Raw genomic sequence first — 14,446 nt, 5'->3', positions numbered from 1 at the left:
TTGAATTTGTATTAACACTCATATATTCCACAGGGGGTACCGACCAGATATGACTTTTACAAGTTATGAACCCACGCCTAGTTGGAATATGCGTAGTTCTAGTGTGTTGGATCATGGTGGTCCATCCGGGAGTCATCACCAAAACGATAATGTCCATCAAGGAATGTCAACACATTACGACTTGTAAGTGAAGTGATACAGCTATATGAAAAGTATTTATTAATTTGAGTAACTTATTATTTTGTTGTTTGTGCAGTAAAAACGAGCAAGTTGAACCACCTATCCTGTCTCAATTGCCCGAAGACGACATATTAAATCGAGATTTGGCAGATGCATAGAGTGGGGAAGAGAACAGTGATTATGACAACAATGCCGATGATTCCGGAGATGACACACCCTTCCCTCGTGAGGATGGTGATGAGGAGGAAGAGAATGAAGGACTTGATTTGACGAGGGAGTATGCTCCACCCCCCGTTAGACCAAAAGCATACGAGTCTCAAGTGTCATTTCATTCAAGGAAGATTCTCTACCTTGATCATTTTTCAAGTATGTCGGATGTGGATGCTCTCACAAGGGATTTTGATGAAATTTAGACATCAATGTGGGATGATTCTAGACCAACGGTGCTGGCAAAGGGCATATTTTTTTCTAATAAAGCGCACCTAAACAGGGCGGCAAAAATGTACAGCGTAAAAGAGTGTCGTGAGATGACGGTATGGGAGTCAAGTCCGGATGTATACAAGGTTGTTTGCCGCAGATGGTTTACGGGTTGTCATTGGATGCTGCGTGCGAGCAAGAAGAACACAGGTTTATGGAAAGTGGGTAAATATATTCCCACCCACAGATGTGAAATGGACATATTCAATGGGAATCACTACAACTTGGATATTGACTTGATTTCTCTTGTCCTTATTCCACACCTTGAAGCGTCCATAAGGTATAAAATCAAAGAGTGCATTACACCAGTCCACCAGGAATATGGCCATACCATTACAAAAAGAAAGGCATTTCTCAGGCGCAAACGTGCATTTGAAATTGTTTATGGTAACTGGGATAAGTCATTTTCAGCTCTACCCAAGTACATGGCCGCACTGCAACACTTTAACCCCGGGACGGTTGTTGAATGAAAGCTTGAGCGGAGTCCGGGAAGACCATAATATATATTCAACTACGTGTTCTAGGCATTTAAACCAGTAATTGATGGTTTTTCGCATTGCCGGCCGGTAATATCAATAGACGGCACTCATGTCTATGGAAAGTATGATATCAAGTCGTTGATCGCCGTTGCAGTAGATGCTAATGGACAAATATTTCTGCTAGCTTTTGTTATTTGTGCCAATGAAAGCCAAGAGACGTGGACGCTGTTTTTGAACCATTTGAAAGAGCACGTTGTCAAACAGCATTCCGGTATTTGTCTAATATCTGATCGGCATGGTGGTATCTTAAGTTCTGTAGAGAATTTGCCTGCATGGCAAGAACCTTATGCCTACCACCATTATTGTGTGAGGCACCTGAAGGCCAATTTCCAGAAGGCACATCCCAACAAGGATCTGCATAATTTGATGTGGATGGAAGCAACATACCACCAAGAGCATAAATTCCGGAGGCACATGGAATATATCAGGCAGGAAGATGAGAGAGCCTATCTTTGGTTGATGCGACATGAGCTTGACAAGTGGACTTTGCATGCGGATGGTGGAAGAAGATGGGGAACTCTGACTACAAATGTGTCAGAGTCTTTCAACAGGTTATTGAAGTCGGCAAGAGGATTGCATGTCACTACCATGGTGCGCATGTCGTTCAAGCAGATGGCGGAGAGGTTTGTTGAAAGGGCTGCAGCTGCAACATCATTGATGGAAAGTGGTGTTGCATTTATGCCACTGCCGATAAAGAGATTTGAGAAATACAGGCGGCGAGCACATTGGCATTCATTTTTACAGTATGATCAGGACAGAAATATTTTTGAAGTTTGCACCGCTATCCATCAAAACCGGGGGAATAATGTACATACCATAAATGAATCTACAAGGTTATGCTCTTGTGGGAAATGGTCCATCTACCACATGCCATGCTCACATGTCATCGGGTGCTTTCACCATGTTGGTTTATGGGCCAACCAACTACGTTGATAAACAATATAGTGTTGTTGCATACTTAAACAGGCAGTTGCAGCAGTGAGTGTTGAGCATTATTGGCCGCCGAAACCATTTAAATTGGTGTGTAACAATGAGTTTTTGCGTCTAATACAGGTGCAGAAGAAGACGCGTATACAGAACCAAATGAATGTTAGCGATACCGTTTATGCGCGCAAATGTGGTATATACTCGCAAACAGGACATGACCGTCGAAAATGTCCTTCGGCTGGTTTGGGTGGCGGTGGTAATCCAGCTCCTGGTGGGAGTTCTTCTAATGCGCCCAACTATCAAGGATACACATAGTAACTGGGTTTCGTAATGTAGTTGTAATAAGTGTATGTACTTGTTTATGTTGCAAGATGTATCAAATAAAATTATGTTTCCATTGTTGTTAAATCTTATTGATAATGGTCCATTTTTCAGTTGAGTAAATTAATGAATATCTCCCTCCCGTTCATGTAATCAAAAATAGTATTGGATTAAAAAACGAAAATTTTTTTAGTAGACCTTCGAATTTCATGCTAAAATTATTATTAGAAAACTACACTGTCAGAGGAGGAAGATTTTTGATAAATATGTGAATATATATAGCGCGGTTAAATACTATATTATGTGTTAGTATAACGCGGTTAAATACTACGTTATGTGTTAGCATAGCGCAGTTAAATACTACGTTATGTGTGTTGTCTTGTCGAACTGAAAAGTTGCCTGCTTGCGAAAATGCTGTTTTGTATCCGAAAGAATTTTTAACACGCGAATCATAGCAGGGTTAAATATTACATTATGTGTGTTATCTTGTCGAACTAAAAAGCTGCTCGCCTGCGAAAAAGCTATTTTGTATCCGAAAGAATATTTAACACGTGAAGCATAGCGTGGTTAAATACTACGTTATATGTTAGCATAACGCGGTTAAATACTACCTTATGTGTGTTGTCTTGTCGAACTGAAAAGTTGCCCGCCTGCGAAAAAGCTGTTTTGTATCCGAAAGAATCTTTAACACGGGAAGCATAGCGCGGTTAAATACTATGTTATGTGTTAGCATAGCGCGGTTAAATACTACATTATGTGTATTGTCTTGTCGTACTGAAAAGCTGCCCGCCTGCGAAAAAGCTGTTTTGTATTCGAAAGAATCATTAATACGCGAAGCATAGCGCGGTTAAATACTATGTTATGTGTGTTGTCTTGTCGAACTGAAAAGCTGTCCGCCTGCGAAAAAACTATTTTGTATCCGAAAGAACCTTTAACACGTGAAGCATAGCGCGGTTAAATACTATGTTATGTGTTAGCATAGCGCGGTTAAATACTATATTATGTGTGTTGTTTTGCCTATAAATAACGGGCACATTCTAGTTATTTTCTGCGCTTAACAATAACCAATAGCAAAACTCTCCATAAAAGCAAGGTTTTTTTTTGCTTTAACAAATGTCTGAATGCCTTTATGTATCAAGGTGCCAATGCGGCAAAAAATGTATGATGGCGGACTGTTGGGATGATGGTGAAGTTGGGCGCTGATACTGGATGTGTGTGAACAAGTTTTATAGGATTTTCGACAAACCTTTTTGCAATTTTGAGATATGGATTGATGAACCATGTAAGTAGGAATGCTACAAACAAACTTTGCAGTATATTCATGATTTGAACAAAAGATACGAACGTGATGAGGTTATGTATAAACGAGAAATTGCGGCGTTGAAGGAGAAACTAAAGGAGGTGGAAGAAGAAAAAAATAAGTTGTTAGATCAATTTGAGTGGTTGAAGAAGAGAATAGTTGACTAAACAAACCAATGTATGTGTTGATTGTTGTATTTTATCTTTATGCTTTCCATGTCATGTATTTTCATTATATGTGCCGAATTTAAATTATGTTAAGTTGTTGTGTTTGTGTTTGTGTTGCAGTATTAAAATAACGAAGAACACAGAAAATATATACATAATGCGCATATAACGAAAATAATAAAAATTATTGCTATTATTTACATAAAATAATATTTACATCAAATACAAAAAAAAAATCAATGTATTCCACAACCTGTGTGCTTCAATGTAGCCACTGGCCTGAGGCGCATCCCATCCCGTCCGGCTACGCTATCAGGATCATCCTCATTACGTCGCCTCTTTATAGCAGGATGTGCTGCAACATGATCATCACTAGTGCTGGCAGGATCGGTAGAAGGGGTCGTCGGTCCAATAGTAACCTACAGAAGAATAAGTCAGCTTAGTATAGGAAAATATATATTAAGTCACAACAATTTAAATTATCTCACCACGATCTCGTCGGGCTCCTAAATATAATCATCCGTCACAGTCAGGTCAGCATCGCACAAAGCGGCCTCCGTGACGGGCGAGGATGAAGACTTAATAAGAAAATTAATAAAGTTATTTATGAAAAATAAATGAGAAAAGAAGAATCAAATTTAAAGTAAATACTAATAAAAACATACATGCACCTGTGAAAGCTCCCCAGCACTCCTTGATGATGAGCCATAACTCAGCCGGCGCCCACTATCCACATCTCGGGTCGGCCGATCCTCAGCAACGGTCGATAGGCTTGGGAAGTATGCATCCCAATGCTCTCCGGTAATGTCTATGCCCGTGATCAATAATGGACCCGACGGGGTCACCTGTGAAGTCCCTGGAGTGAGCTGTAGCCCAAGGGTGTATGACGACATGCTGCTGGGATACTCGTCCGGCTCATTAAGGTCACCCGACAGATCAGCATCAACATCATCAACATGGGCCTCAATGCCCCCTTGCTGGGGACCACCTCCTCGTCGCCTACCACGACCCCGTGGGGCAGCCCTGCCTCGTGGGGCACCCCTACCTCGTGAGGCACTCCTACCTCGTGGGACACCCCTACCTCGTGGGACACCCCTACCTCGCTGGTATTGCTCTGGCGCCACATAAGCAGGGTCATGTCCTAAGCGCTGATCCTTTCGGGCTCGCTGCAGTGTCCGGGCAGCCACCTCTGCAACCTGCCGGCCATAATCGTGCAAAGCGGTCTCTCCCTCGCTGGCATGCTGCTGCATCTTCAATCCCACCTGGTAGACTATATGTAGGCCAATAGCCTTCACAACGTATAAAATATAAACTATAGAACACTATGTTACAGTTATATAAGTAATAGTACCAGAATACATATCAGGGCCTCGTGCCGCCCGACGTATGGAACATACCGACCGCTAGCTTGATGAATGGGATTCCCGATGAAAAGTCGGGTAACGCGGCGGTACTAGGGCATATACTCATAAATAGTATCCGTTCGGCTCTATAAAGGGGGATGAGGGATGAATCAGGTCAGCATGCCGGTCCCAAGTATCGACCTGCGCCTCTAGCCATGCCACATATGGTCGTCCACCCTGGAACAATCATCCTGTTGATAATGTGTGGGCTCCCATATGGGCCCTCTCGGTACAAGCTGTGGACGGCCAAACTGGCGAAGTACCCGCTCCGTGACATGATGCTCCACAATATCGAGGCACATCAGCGGGACGGAAGTGCTCCAAATCAGCCGGTCGGCCGAGCAATAATCGGGCAGGCCACCTATCAAGTCCTCATTGTATGGCGTCCAGATGAACTATTAAATAACAACAGAAAACGTGAGTATGCGCAACACATATGAAGTTATACCAAGTAAACTTAGGCATACATTTACCTGTGCGCCCTCCAGTATATCTAACAAATCCATGCAAAGGGGGAGATTATGTCGAGCCTCATAGATATGTACGTATCCCTGCCAGAGAACCCACCTCCTAGCTAGAGGGAGAAACAGAGGTGGTACATCTGGAGGTAATAGTGGTAGAGGTAGCTGCAACTGCAGGAACCGCTCTCAAGCCCAAACCTAACATACAAAGTTGACGTAAAATTTAAGATAAATGTTTACTAGATATGTTATAATGGATAGAGTATTCGAATATGTTGTCACCTGTAGCAGTGGAAAAAATCCGCATACGTCATATTGGGTGCCCATGCTCGCCCGAAACATCTGCCTGTACAAGTAGGCGAGAACAAAAGCACCCCAGCTATACAGAGGTAAATCATCTAGCCGCTGAAGATGATGAAGAAATCTCAAGCTGACTAGGTTCCCCGAAATGTTCGGGAACAAGAACCCTCCAAACATAAGGAGCAGCAACAACCTCGTATACCGGTGAATATGCAGATCATCTGTCTCGCAGTGATGTCGGGGTGCAATATCTCCAAATGCTGTCGAATAGCTGTCAAACTCATGCGACTGGCCCCTGAGTGTGCAGTCTCATCCTGTGGCCTGAAACCAGTGAGCTGCTGCAGCATGTCCAAATACTGCCCACGCGTCATCTCTCTCATGGACTGAGGCAGTGCAACTGGCAGTCCAACAACGGGCAGCCCATATAAAACCTACACGTCCTGCAGCATGATGGTGGCCTCGCCAATGGGCAGGTGGAATGTGTGCGTCTCCGGTCGCCACCGCTCTATCAGGACCGTGACCAAATACCAGTCGAGCTGCAGCCGCCCGATCTCCCAAATCCTGTAAAAGCCCATAACCCGCAGGCGCTGGACTACACGGGGATGGAGATCTGTGTCCTTCATAAAATCCCGCATGTCATCCACTCTCCTGGCGCGGAGTGTCTGGGCCAATAACTCTCCCTCCCATACGTGGGCGGACCTATGATCGCCCTGTAACACTTATAGCTCATCGCAGAAAGATCCGGGATGCATAAGCGGCACGTCCATGTCGTCTATTGTAAATTAAACAACATTAATTGTATGTTTGTTCTGTAAATTAAATAATTAATTTTTATAATTATACAATATTTAATTGGACAGAGTATTCACTTATGGGTTCCAGGCTCGATATTTGAGGCCCGGTAGCACCAAGCTATCCTGAATTCCTGTATGTGTTAGTTTTATTATTTTACATGTTAGTTTCATAATTTTATATGTTTGTTTTATAAATTAAATAATTAATTTTTATAATTATATAATATTTAATTGGACATAGTATTCACTTATGGGTTTCAGGCTCGATATTTGAGGCCAGTAGCACCAAGCTATCTTGAATTCTTGTATGTGTCAATTTTATTATTTTACATGTTAGTTTCATAATTTTGTATGTTTGTTTTGTAAATTAAATAATTATTTTTTATAATTATACAATATTTAATTGGACAAAGTATTCACATATGGGTCCAGGCTCGATATTTGAGGCCCAGTAGCACCAAGTTATCCCAAATTCTTGTATGTGTTAGTTTTATTATTTTACATGTTAGTTTCATAATTTTATATATTTGTTTTGTAAATTAAATAATTAATTTTTATAATTATATAATATTTAATTGGATAAAGTATTCACATATGGGTCCAGGCTCGATATTTGAGGCCCAGTAGCACCAAGCTATCCTGAATTCTTATGTGTGTCAATTTTAATATTTTACATGTTAGTTTCATAATTTTATATGTTTGTTTTGTAAATTAAATAATTAATTTTTATAAATTGGACAGAGTTTGTGTTTGATCTATCAATATAAGAGATACTTAAACTACATGGATACTACGCTAAAAGGCTCTACATTTTACTACGCTGAAAGTGCACTATATTACTAGTCTTTAAGCAAATAAATAATCTAAACTAGATAAAAACAACAATAAATTTAATCACAAAATATTCACGAAAATACATATAAAACAGTAAAAGAAATTTATTAAATATTTTTATTAACAAATAATAATGATTTCTCAATTTTTACATATTTTTTTAGAACACTAATATCTTAGTTCGGATAAAAATAACATACTAGTTTAATCGAAAAATATATAAAATAACATGAAAACACATTCAAAACAACTAATATGCATTATTTATACGAGTTTCGACATAAACTAAATCGGAATACCTCGATTTATGTTTTTCGGAAAGTTGATAAATTAAAAATTTGAGTCCGAAACAAGCAAATCACAACAATAGAAGGCTTGGCTACAATGTGGGACCTACAATCTTGTCGTTTTGTGTGACGGGTGGGGTCCACTCGAATTTTCTTTGGAGAAATTTGTTTTTTTTGGGGGGGGAGCGCTTCAGATTTTTAAAAAAAAGAGGAAGGGGACTGGTTTTAATCGTGGGGAAGAAGGGAAGGGGACCGTTTTTATCTATGTATAGCACGGTATATAACAACGCTATACATCTAGAGCTTTTATAAATCGCGCTATGTATAAACACGGTTTATAATGGCGTTATATATGTATAACGCTCTTTTAAAGAGCGCTATACCTTAACGTCCAAAACGTTCGTTAAGGTATAACGCTCTATAAAAGAGGGTTATACATAGTTAAGTAACTCTTTTTTTTACCCGCATTTTCGTTCTTTTTATCAAAAAGAACCACAAATGAGTTCCGGAAGAATCCCTATTTATCCGGTCACAATCAAATGATTAATCAATCAAGTAATTAGATACTATATCTCTATCTCGAACTAGTTGATGTTACTAATGTGGAAAAAGAAAACTTTGCTTATTCAACACTACACCTAGGTTCTTTAATAAAAAACATAGGCTAGGTAGTAAAAATTTATGCCATTTTGGCTCCAAAAAATCTGACAAAACCCAATTATCTTATCTCATCTTATCCAATCAATCAAAAACACCCCCATCAACTGATCATATATTGTCTAACTGTACAACTCCATTATATAACCAACCAAGCCAAGTGAAGGGGTGATTCAGATAGGCAACTGAGTTATAACACACGAAACTCGTCTAGAAGCTTTAACGATGTCAAGAATGTCAGAGAAGGATCTTAACACCTTGAGGAGGAGAGTGGCATCAGTTGCAAACCATCTTTTGCCTGCTTCTTCTTCTTCTTCTTCTTCTTCTTCTTCAGCTCAACATGTTGTTTCTTCAATTGGGTGTAGCTCTTCCATTAATGATAATAATTACCATAGAGTTCATGGTCAAGTCCCAACCCACGAGCCCCTTTGGAGGCTCATTCCTTCTGATGAGAATGGAAAGGATTTTACTGATATCATTTATCAGAAAGCTGTTGCTGAACCCATTGCTAAGGTTTTTTTCCTTTTAACATTTATCAGAAAATGTTACCTACTTTGTTTTCTATTGTTGATAATGTTTATTGACTGGTTAGCACCCTTTGCAATGTTACCGGAGGAAACTGAATAGTAGTAAGTTCATTTAAGGTGGGAAATTAAGTAAATTAAAGCTAATCACTTCGTTCCAATTTATGTGTCCGTTCGAGAGGCACAAAATTTTAAAAAAGAAATAATAAGGACTTCTGAAATTTGTTGTATGAAACAAGCTTTAAGCATTTGACTCATTAAGGTAACATGAAAATTTTAAAGTTAAATTATTTCTAATATAGAAATATAACATTCTTTGTGGGACACACTAAGAAGAAAATTGTGCCACATAAATTGAGACAAATAAAGTATTTAGCTGCAATGCTACTCAGTCATGGGCGCTTTTCTCTATTACTGTTAGCAACATTAGGTTCTTGCTTTTCATTGCATCTCTTTTTTACTATTAGCAACTAGTAGCTGGTGCTGAGGCCTCTTTGTTGCTATTACTACTTAGGGATGACCTGAAGTGATAATGTAAGAAACTCAGAGGCTGGAATATTGGAGCTTTAATTTAACTCATGTTGTTTACCTTTCATCTCGTAGATAACCATCAATAGACCGGATAGAAGAAATGCTTTTCGACCACACACCATTAAGGAGCTTATTCGTGCATTTAACGATGCCAGGGATGACGGTTCAGTGGGAGTCATCATCCTCACAGGAAAGGTAAGTATAAAAGAAAAACATATCATGTACAAACTCAAAAAGCTATGAAATTCAAAGTTAGTGAAATGATTTCAGTTTCACATGTGGAGGAATGAACTTGAGTCCAATTTACTAATTTCTCATATTATCAAGTATTCGCTTCCAGCCTTACCCTGTGATAGTACTTGGTGACTGAGATGAAAGACTGTAAATTGATTTATAATTGTTCTGTTCCTTTCAAGACTCTCTTAAAAGATGTAATAGGAGTGTAAAAGTAGTTAATTGAATTTGTTGTCGACTAGGACTGACCCCTTCAGGTGATGGTTTTTGCTTCTTTGCTATGCATTTGGACTAACTTCTCTTTTGATTTGCTTCATCATCTTCTGTCTGAATCATCTACTGGTAGGTAATCCTATAGTGAAGAACTACTAATTGGTTTTACAGAGTCTTTTCCTGGACGAGGTATCAAGTTTGACTTACTCTTTTGGCTTATTTTGTTGGAATAAATAAATAAGAAAACCTTCTTTATACCTTATTAAATCACTTTCTAGATATCTTTTTATAGCGTGTTAACTTCAGTAGATTGTGTCTGTTTAGCTGTGCCACATGCTTTGTTCTCAAGAATGACTTGATGCAGGGTACAAAGGCTTTTTGTAGTGGTGGTGATCAGGCATTGAGAAGTAAGGATGGTTATGCTGATTTTGAAAGTTTTGGTCGCCTCAATGTTTTAGATTTACAGGTAACCTAATCTTTCATGTTCTTTAAGTTATTTCAAAACATTTTTTCCTTAAGATAGATAGTTAGTTTTAGGACTATAAACAAATAAAAGGATACTGATATTAAGTTTTTGATGTATCCCATTCTTAGCTTCACTTGATGTATTTTTCGAGTTTACCTTATTCTGCTTCTTTCCTGCATAGGTGCAAATTCGCCGTCTTCCAAAACCAGTAATCGCAATGGTAAGGATCTCTTTCTTTCTCCTGTTAAGTGCTTTAATTTTGTGACCCCATTTATCACATAATTCAATTATCTTCGGATATCTCTTTTGCATTTCTTGCGACTAAGGTTGCAGGTTATGCTGTTGGAGGCGGACATATCTTGCATATGGTTTGCGATCTAACAATTGCAGCAGAAAATGCTATATTTGGTCAGACAGGCCCAAAGGTGCTTTTATCAGTTACATCTTTTTTACATGTGTACTTGAGAATACATTTATTAGTAAATCAGTAAATGAGCATGTATTCAAGTACTGTTTGGAATAAAGCGATGTTCTATGTTGAATGAATATCCCAGCTCATTTACATAGTCAATTGACTTCTTGTTATTCCTATTCTTATTACTATAGCCTTCTTGACTTTATTCTTGTTCTTTTTCCTTTGTGTTACACTTTGAGGCCCTTTCTGCACGAATAATCTACATAAAGTTAAAATCTGATGCCAGACAAGGATTCATGAGATCTGATTCTTTTGCAAATTGCAGGTAGGAAGTTTTGATGCTGGTTATGGAAGTTCAATTATGTCTCGTTTGGTGAGCATCTAATCTTGGTTTTTTCCTTTATGGATAACAGATTGGTCTTTTTATTTTCATGTCGATAGAACTTCTTGATCAAGTATTGGTGTAAAAACACGCAAAGCGCATCTCAATCACAATTAAGTTAACTCATTGATATTGGTTTAATCTTTTGCTGGCTGAACAGGTTGGGCCGAAAAAAGCTCGTGAAATGTGGTTTTTGACAAGGTTCTACACTGCCTCTGAAGCAGAGAAAATGGGACTTGTGAATACTGTTGTTCCAGTGAGTATATCACTGACACTACTTCCTTAACCCTAAGAGCTACCATTAGTGTAACAACCATAGAGAAGCAAGAGGAAAATTAATCAAAATTAGCATTCCATTTCCTTGTCCATTCCATTTTACCACAACATACTTGCCAGTTAGCTCAAAATTATACTCCTCCCAACAAATTTATAGGTCTCCTTAAGCTTAGAGAAAGTTTTACTTCCTCCGTCATAGGAAATGCATTGGAGTTTTCTAATGCAATGTCTTGTTTCCTTCTACAGTTAGACAAGTTGGAACCAGAAACAATAAAATGGTGTAGAGAGATCTTAAGAAATAGTCCTACAGCAATACGGGTGCTAAAATCAGCTCTCAATGCAGTTGATGATGGACATGCTGGACTTCAGGTATATTCAACATCAAATATTTTCCACTTTTCCCTTATATTTCAAAATGTTCTCATATTAGAGCTAGCAAACTTTACCCAGTTATTTACTTTTCATTTTCCTTAGCCGTCCTTCTCTATTCTATGCATTTCTCTCTTCATTGTATAAAGCAAAGCACAAAACATAAATCTCGATAATTCTGGACATCCAGATATATGTTCCTACTAGGCAAATACTTATGATACACATTTTCATTCTTTAAAATTAACTCAGGGCCTTGGGGGAGATGCCACTCTTCTATTTTATGGAACTGAAGAAGGCAGCGAAGGCAAAAATGCATATAATGAACGCAGACGACCAGATTTCTCAAAGTTTCCCCGGCTGCCTTGAGTTCCATTGTTGTTCTTGTAATCTGTTAGTGCATTCCTTATGATGGTGTACTAATTACGCCATAGTAATAAAATTTTCTTTTTATTTGTTTATTCGTATGGAAATTATTTGGAATAAAACAGTCGAAATGGAGTGACATTGTTATTGAGAATTCATGTAACCAATCTCAACTTACTCGGGATTGAGGCGTAGTTTGTCATATAGGAATGCTGATTCGATTGGAGAACCCCGCAGTTTGTGACTGGCAAACGAATTTTGGACTCTGCTCTTTGTCTCACAAATAGACTACAATACCTACAAGATTGAGACTACTCCTTTCATCCAAAAGCTACATTACAATAATAAGGCTGTGGATCACCAACCAGATGGATCTCGACCTTCTTTTATTGTAGATTTGTAGCAAAAATAGCATGCTAATAGAATGGTCCAAAGCTTAAAGTTACAACTGTAACATGAGGAGCCGAAAGTTTATAGGAAATTTTAACTCTTATAACAAACTAAAACACCCTATTTATTATAAACTAAAACAATTTAGAAATATTATTACTTATAGCTACCTTTTCTATTTTATAGCAAAATATGTATTTATTTTATACCCTACCATTGAGTAGTGAATTACGCTAATTATGTTCTTTATCTCTCTCTTCCCTCTCTTTCTATCAGCAAGATTCTTAATCCTCTCTTTTCTCCCTCAAATCTCTTTCTCATATCAATTACTTATCATGAACCCGAGATTGACGCACCAGCCATGCGAATCCACATTAGTGAGACAGTAGTAAGTCAATGAGGTAAAAGTGCTTCCCCTTCAAAGGCATAACAGTGCAAGGGTGAGTAAACCAAATATTAATTTTTTCTTTTCAAATCTGAGCATAGAATTAGGATGATCATTGCTGTCAAGATTATTAGTATAATCTTATGAATCTGGGAATGAGAAATCCACACATGAAAGTCCATTGGAAGAAGTAACACCCTCCGCATATAAGATATCCACATCTGAAGGTTCATAGTCAGCATATAAAATATCCATGCCGGAGAAGATTTGAGGGGCGAGTTTTTGTTCGTCTTCATTTTTAGTTTTAATACAATATATACAGTTGGCCGAAAAGCGCCATCTCCGGCGAATTTTCGTCTCTTCTTTGCTATTGAGTCGCGTACAAAGATACAAATACACTCAAATACATTATATTTTTGTATAAATACATTATTTTTTCGCATGTATTTATGTATTCCGAAGGTCTATATTTTTTTAATACAACCGAATATCACTATTTTTGTGATTTTTTGTTGTTTGAATACAGTAATTGAAAATAATATATAATAGTGAATAATGAATATCTGTGAATTGAATACAATGTATACAGTCGAATTGAATAGAACGGTATACACTCTATTTCTTAATTTATTTGTTGTTTGAATACAGCCGAATTCAATATAGTAAAATTGAAGACAATTCAATATTGCATTTTTCGTTATAAAACACACGTAATCACTATTTTTAGGAGGATTACCTCACCGTATTTATAAATATAGTCGCGCGAATACATGGAATACATAATTAAACAGTTGTAATCCCTATTTTTAGGCGGATTACCTCACTGTATTTATAAATACAGTCGTGCAAATACATGGAATACAACACAATAGCAACGAAATTTTGTAGAATTGATTTTGTTGTGTTAAATTAGGAGTGATACACGCTTCTCTCTTCGTTATTAAACAACTGGACTTTCTTATTTTTTAGGCGAATGCCGCTACTTTATTCATGAATACAGTCGCGTAACAACTAAATAGTAACTATAAAAAGTAATTATATATATAATAACTATAAGAAGTTAATAGTCACTAAACATTAATACTTTCTGAAAATTGTTGGTAGTTCATACTTATGCATAGAAGCTTCGGATGGCGGAGAATGGAAAGTTATTCGACTTGTCAATGCCGGCGGAAAACAGTGAATGACAACCGTTTTCCTTTAAAATCCAAACTCTGTATAGGAGTATTATTTTAATGATATCTTTTT

The 14,446-nt window shown here is 38.0% G+C and overlaps 1 protein-coding gene across 1 annotated transcript; it reads left to right on the top strand.

The window, feature by feature from the left end:
* The first annotated feature begins 8,671 nt into the window (after window positions 1-8,671).
* LOC107766707 (1,4-dihydroxy-2-naphthoyl-CoA synthase, peroxisomal) lies at window positions 8,672-12,649 on the top strand. The gene is made up of 9 exons (XM_016585546.2): window positions 8,672-9,160; window positions 9,775-9,897; window positions 10,514-10,615; window positions 10,797-10,835; window positions 10,942-11,040; window positions 11,356-11,403; window positions 11,573-11,668; window positions 11,935-12,057; window positions 12,310-12,649. The coding sequence occupies exons 1-9, from the start codon at window positions 8,873-8,875 to the stop codon at window positions 12,424-12,426; spliced, it is 1,035 nt and encodes a 344-aa protein (XP_016441032.1). The 5' UTR covers window positions 8,672-8,872; the 3' UTR covers window positions 12,427-12,649.
* The last annotated feature ends 1,797 nt before the right edge of the window (window positions 12,650-14,446 follow it).

The sequence above is a fragment of the Nicotiana tabacum genome, chromosome 24 (genome assembly GCF_000715075.1).
Source record: "Nicotiana tabacum cultivar K326 chromosome 24, ASM71507v2, whole genome shotgun sequence".
In the NCBI taxonomy this organism is placed as follows: Eukaryota; Viridiplantae; Streptophyta; class Magnoliopsida; order Solanales; family Solanaceae; genus Nicotiana; species Nicotiana tabacum.
The sequence above is the reverse complement of the archived record's forward strand: the minus strand, read 5'-3'. Positions and strand labels throughout refer to the sequence as shown.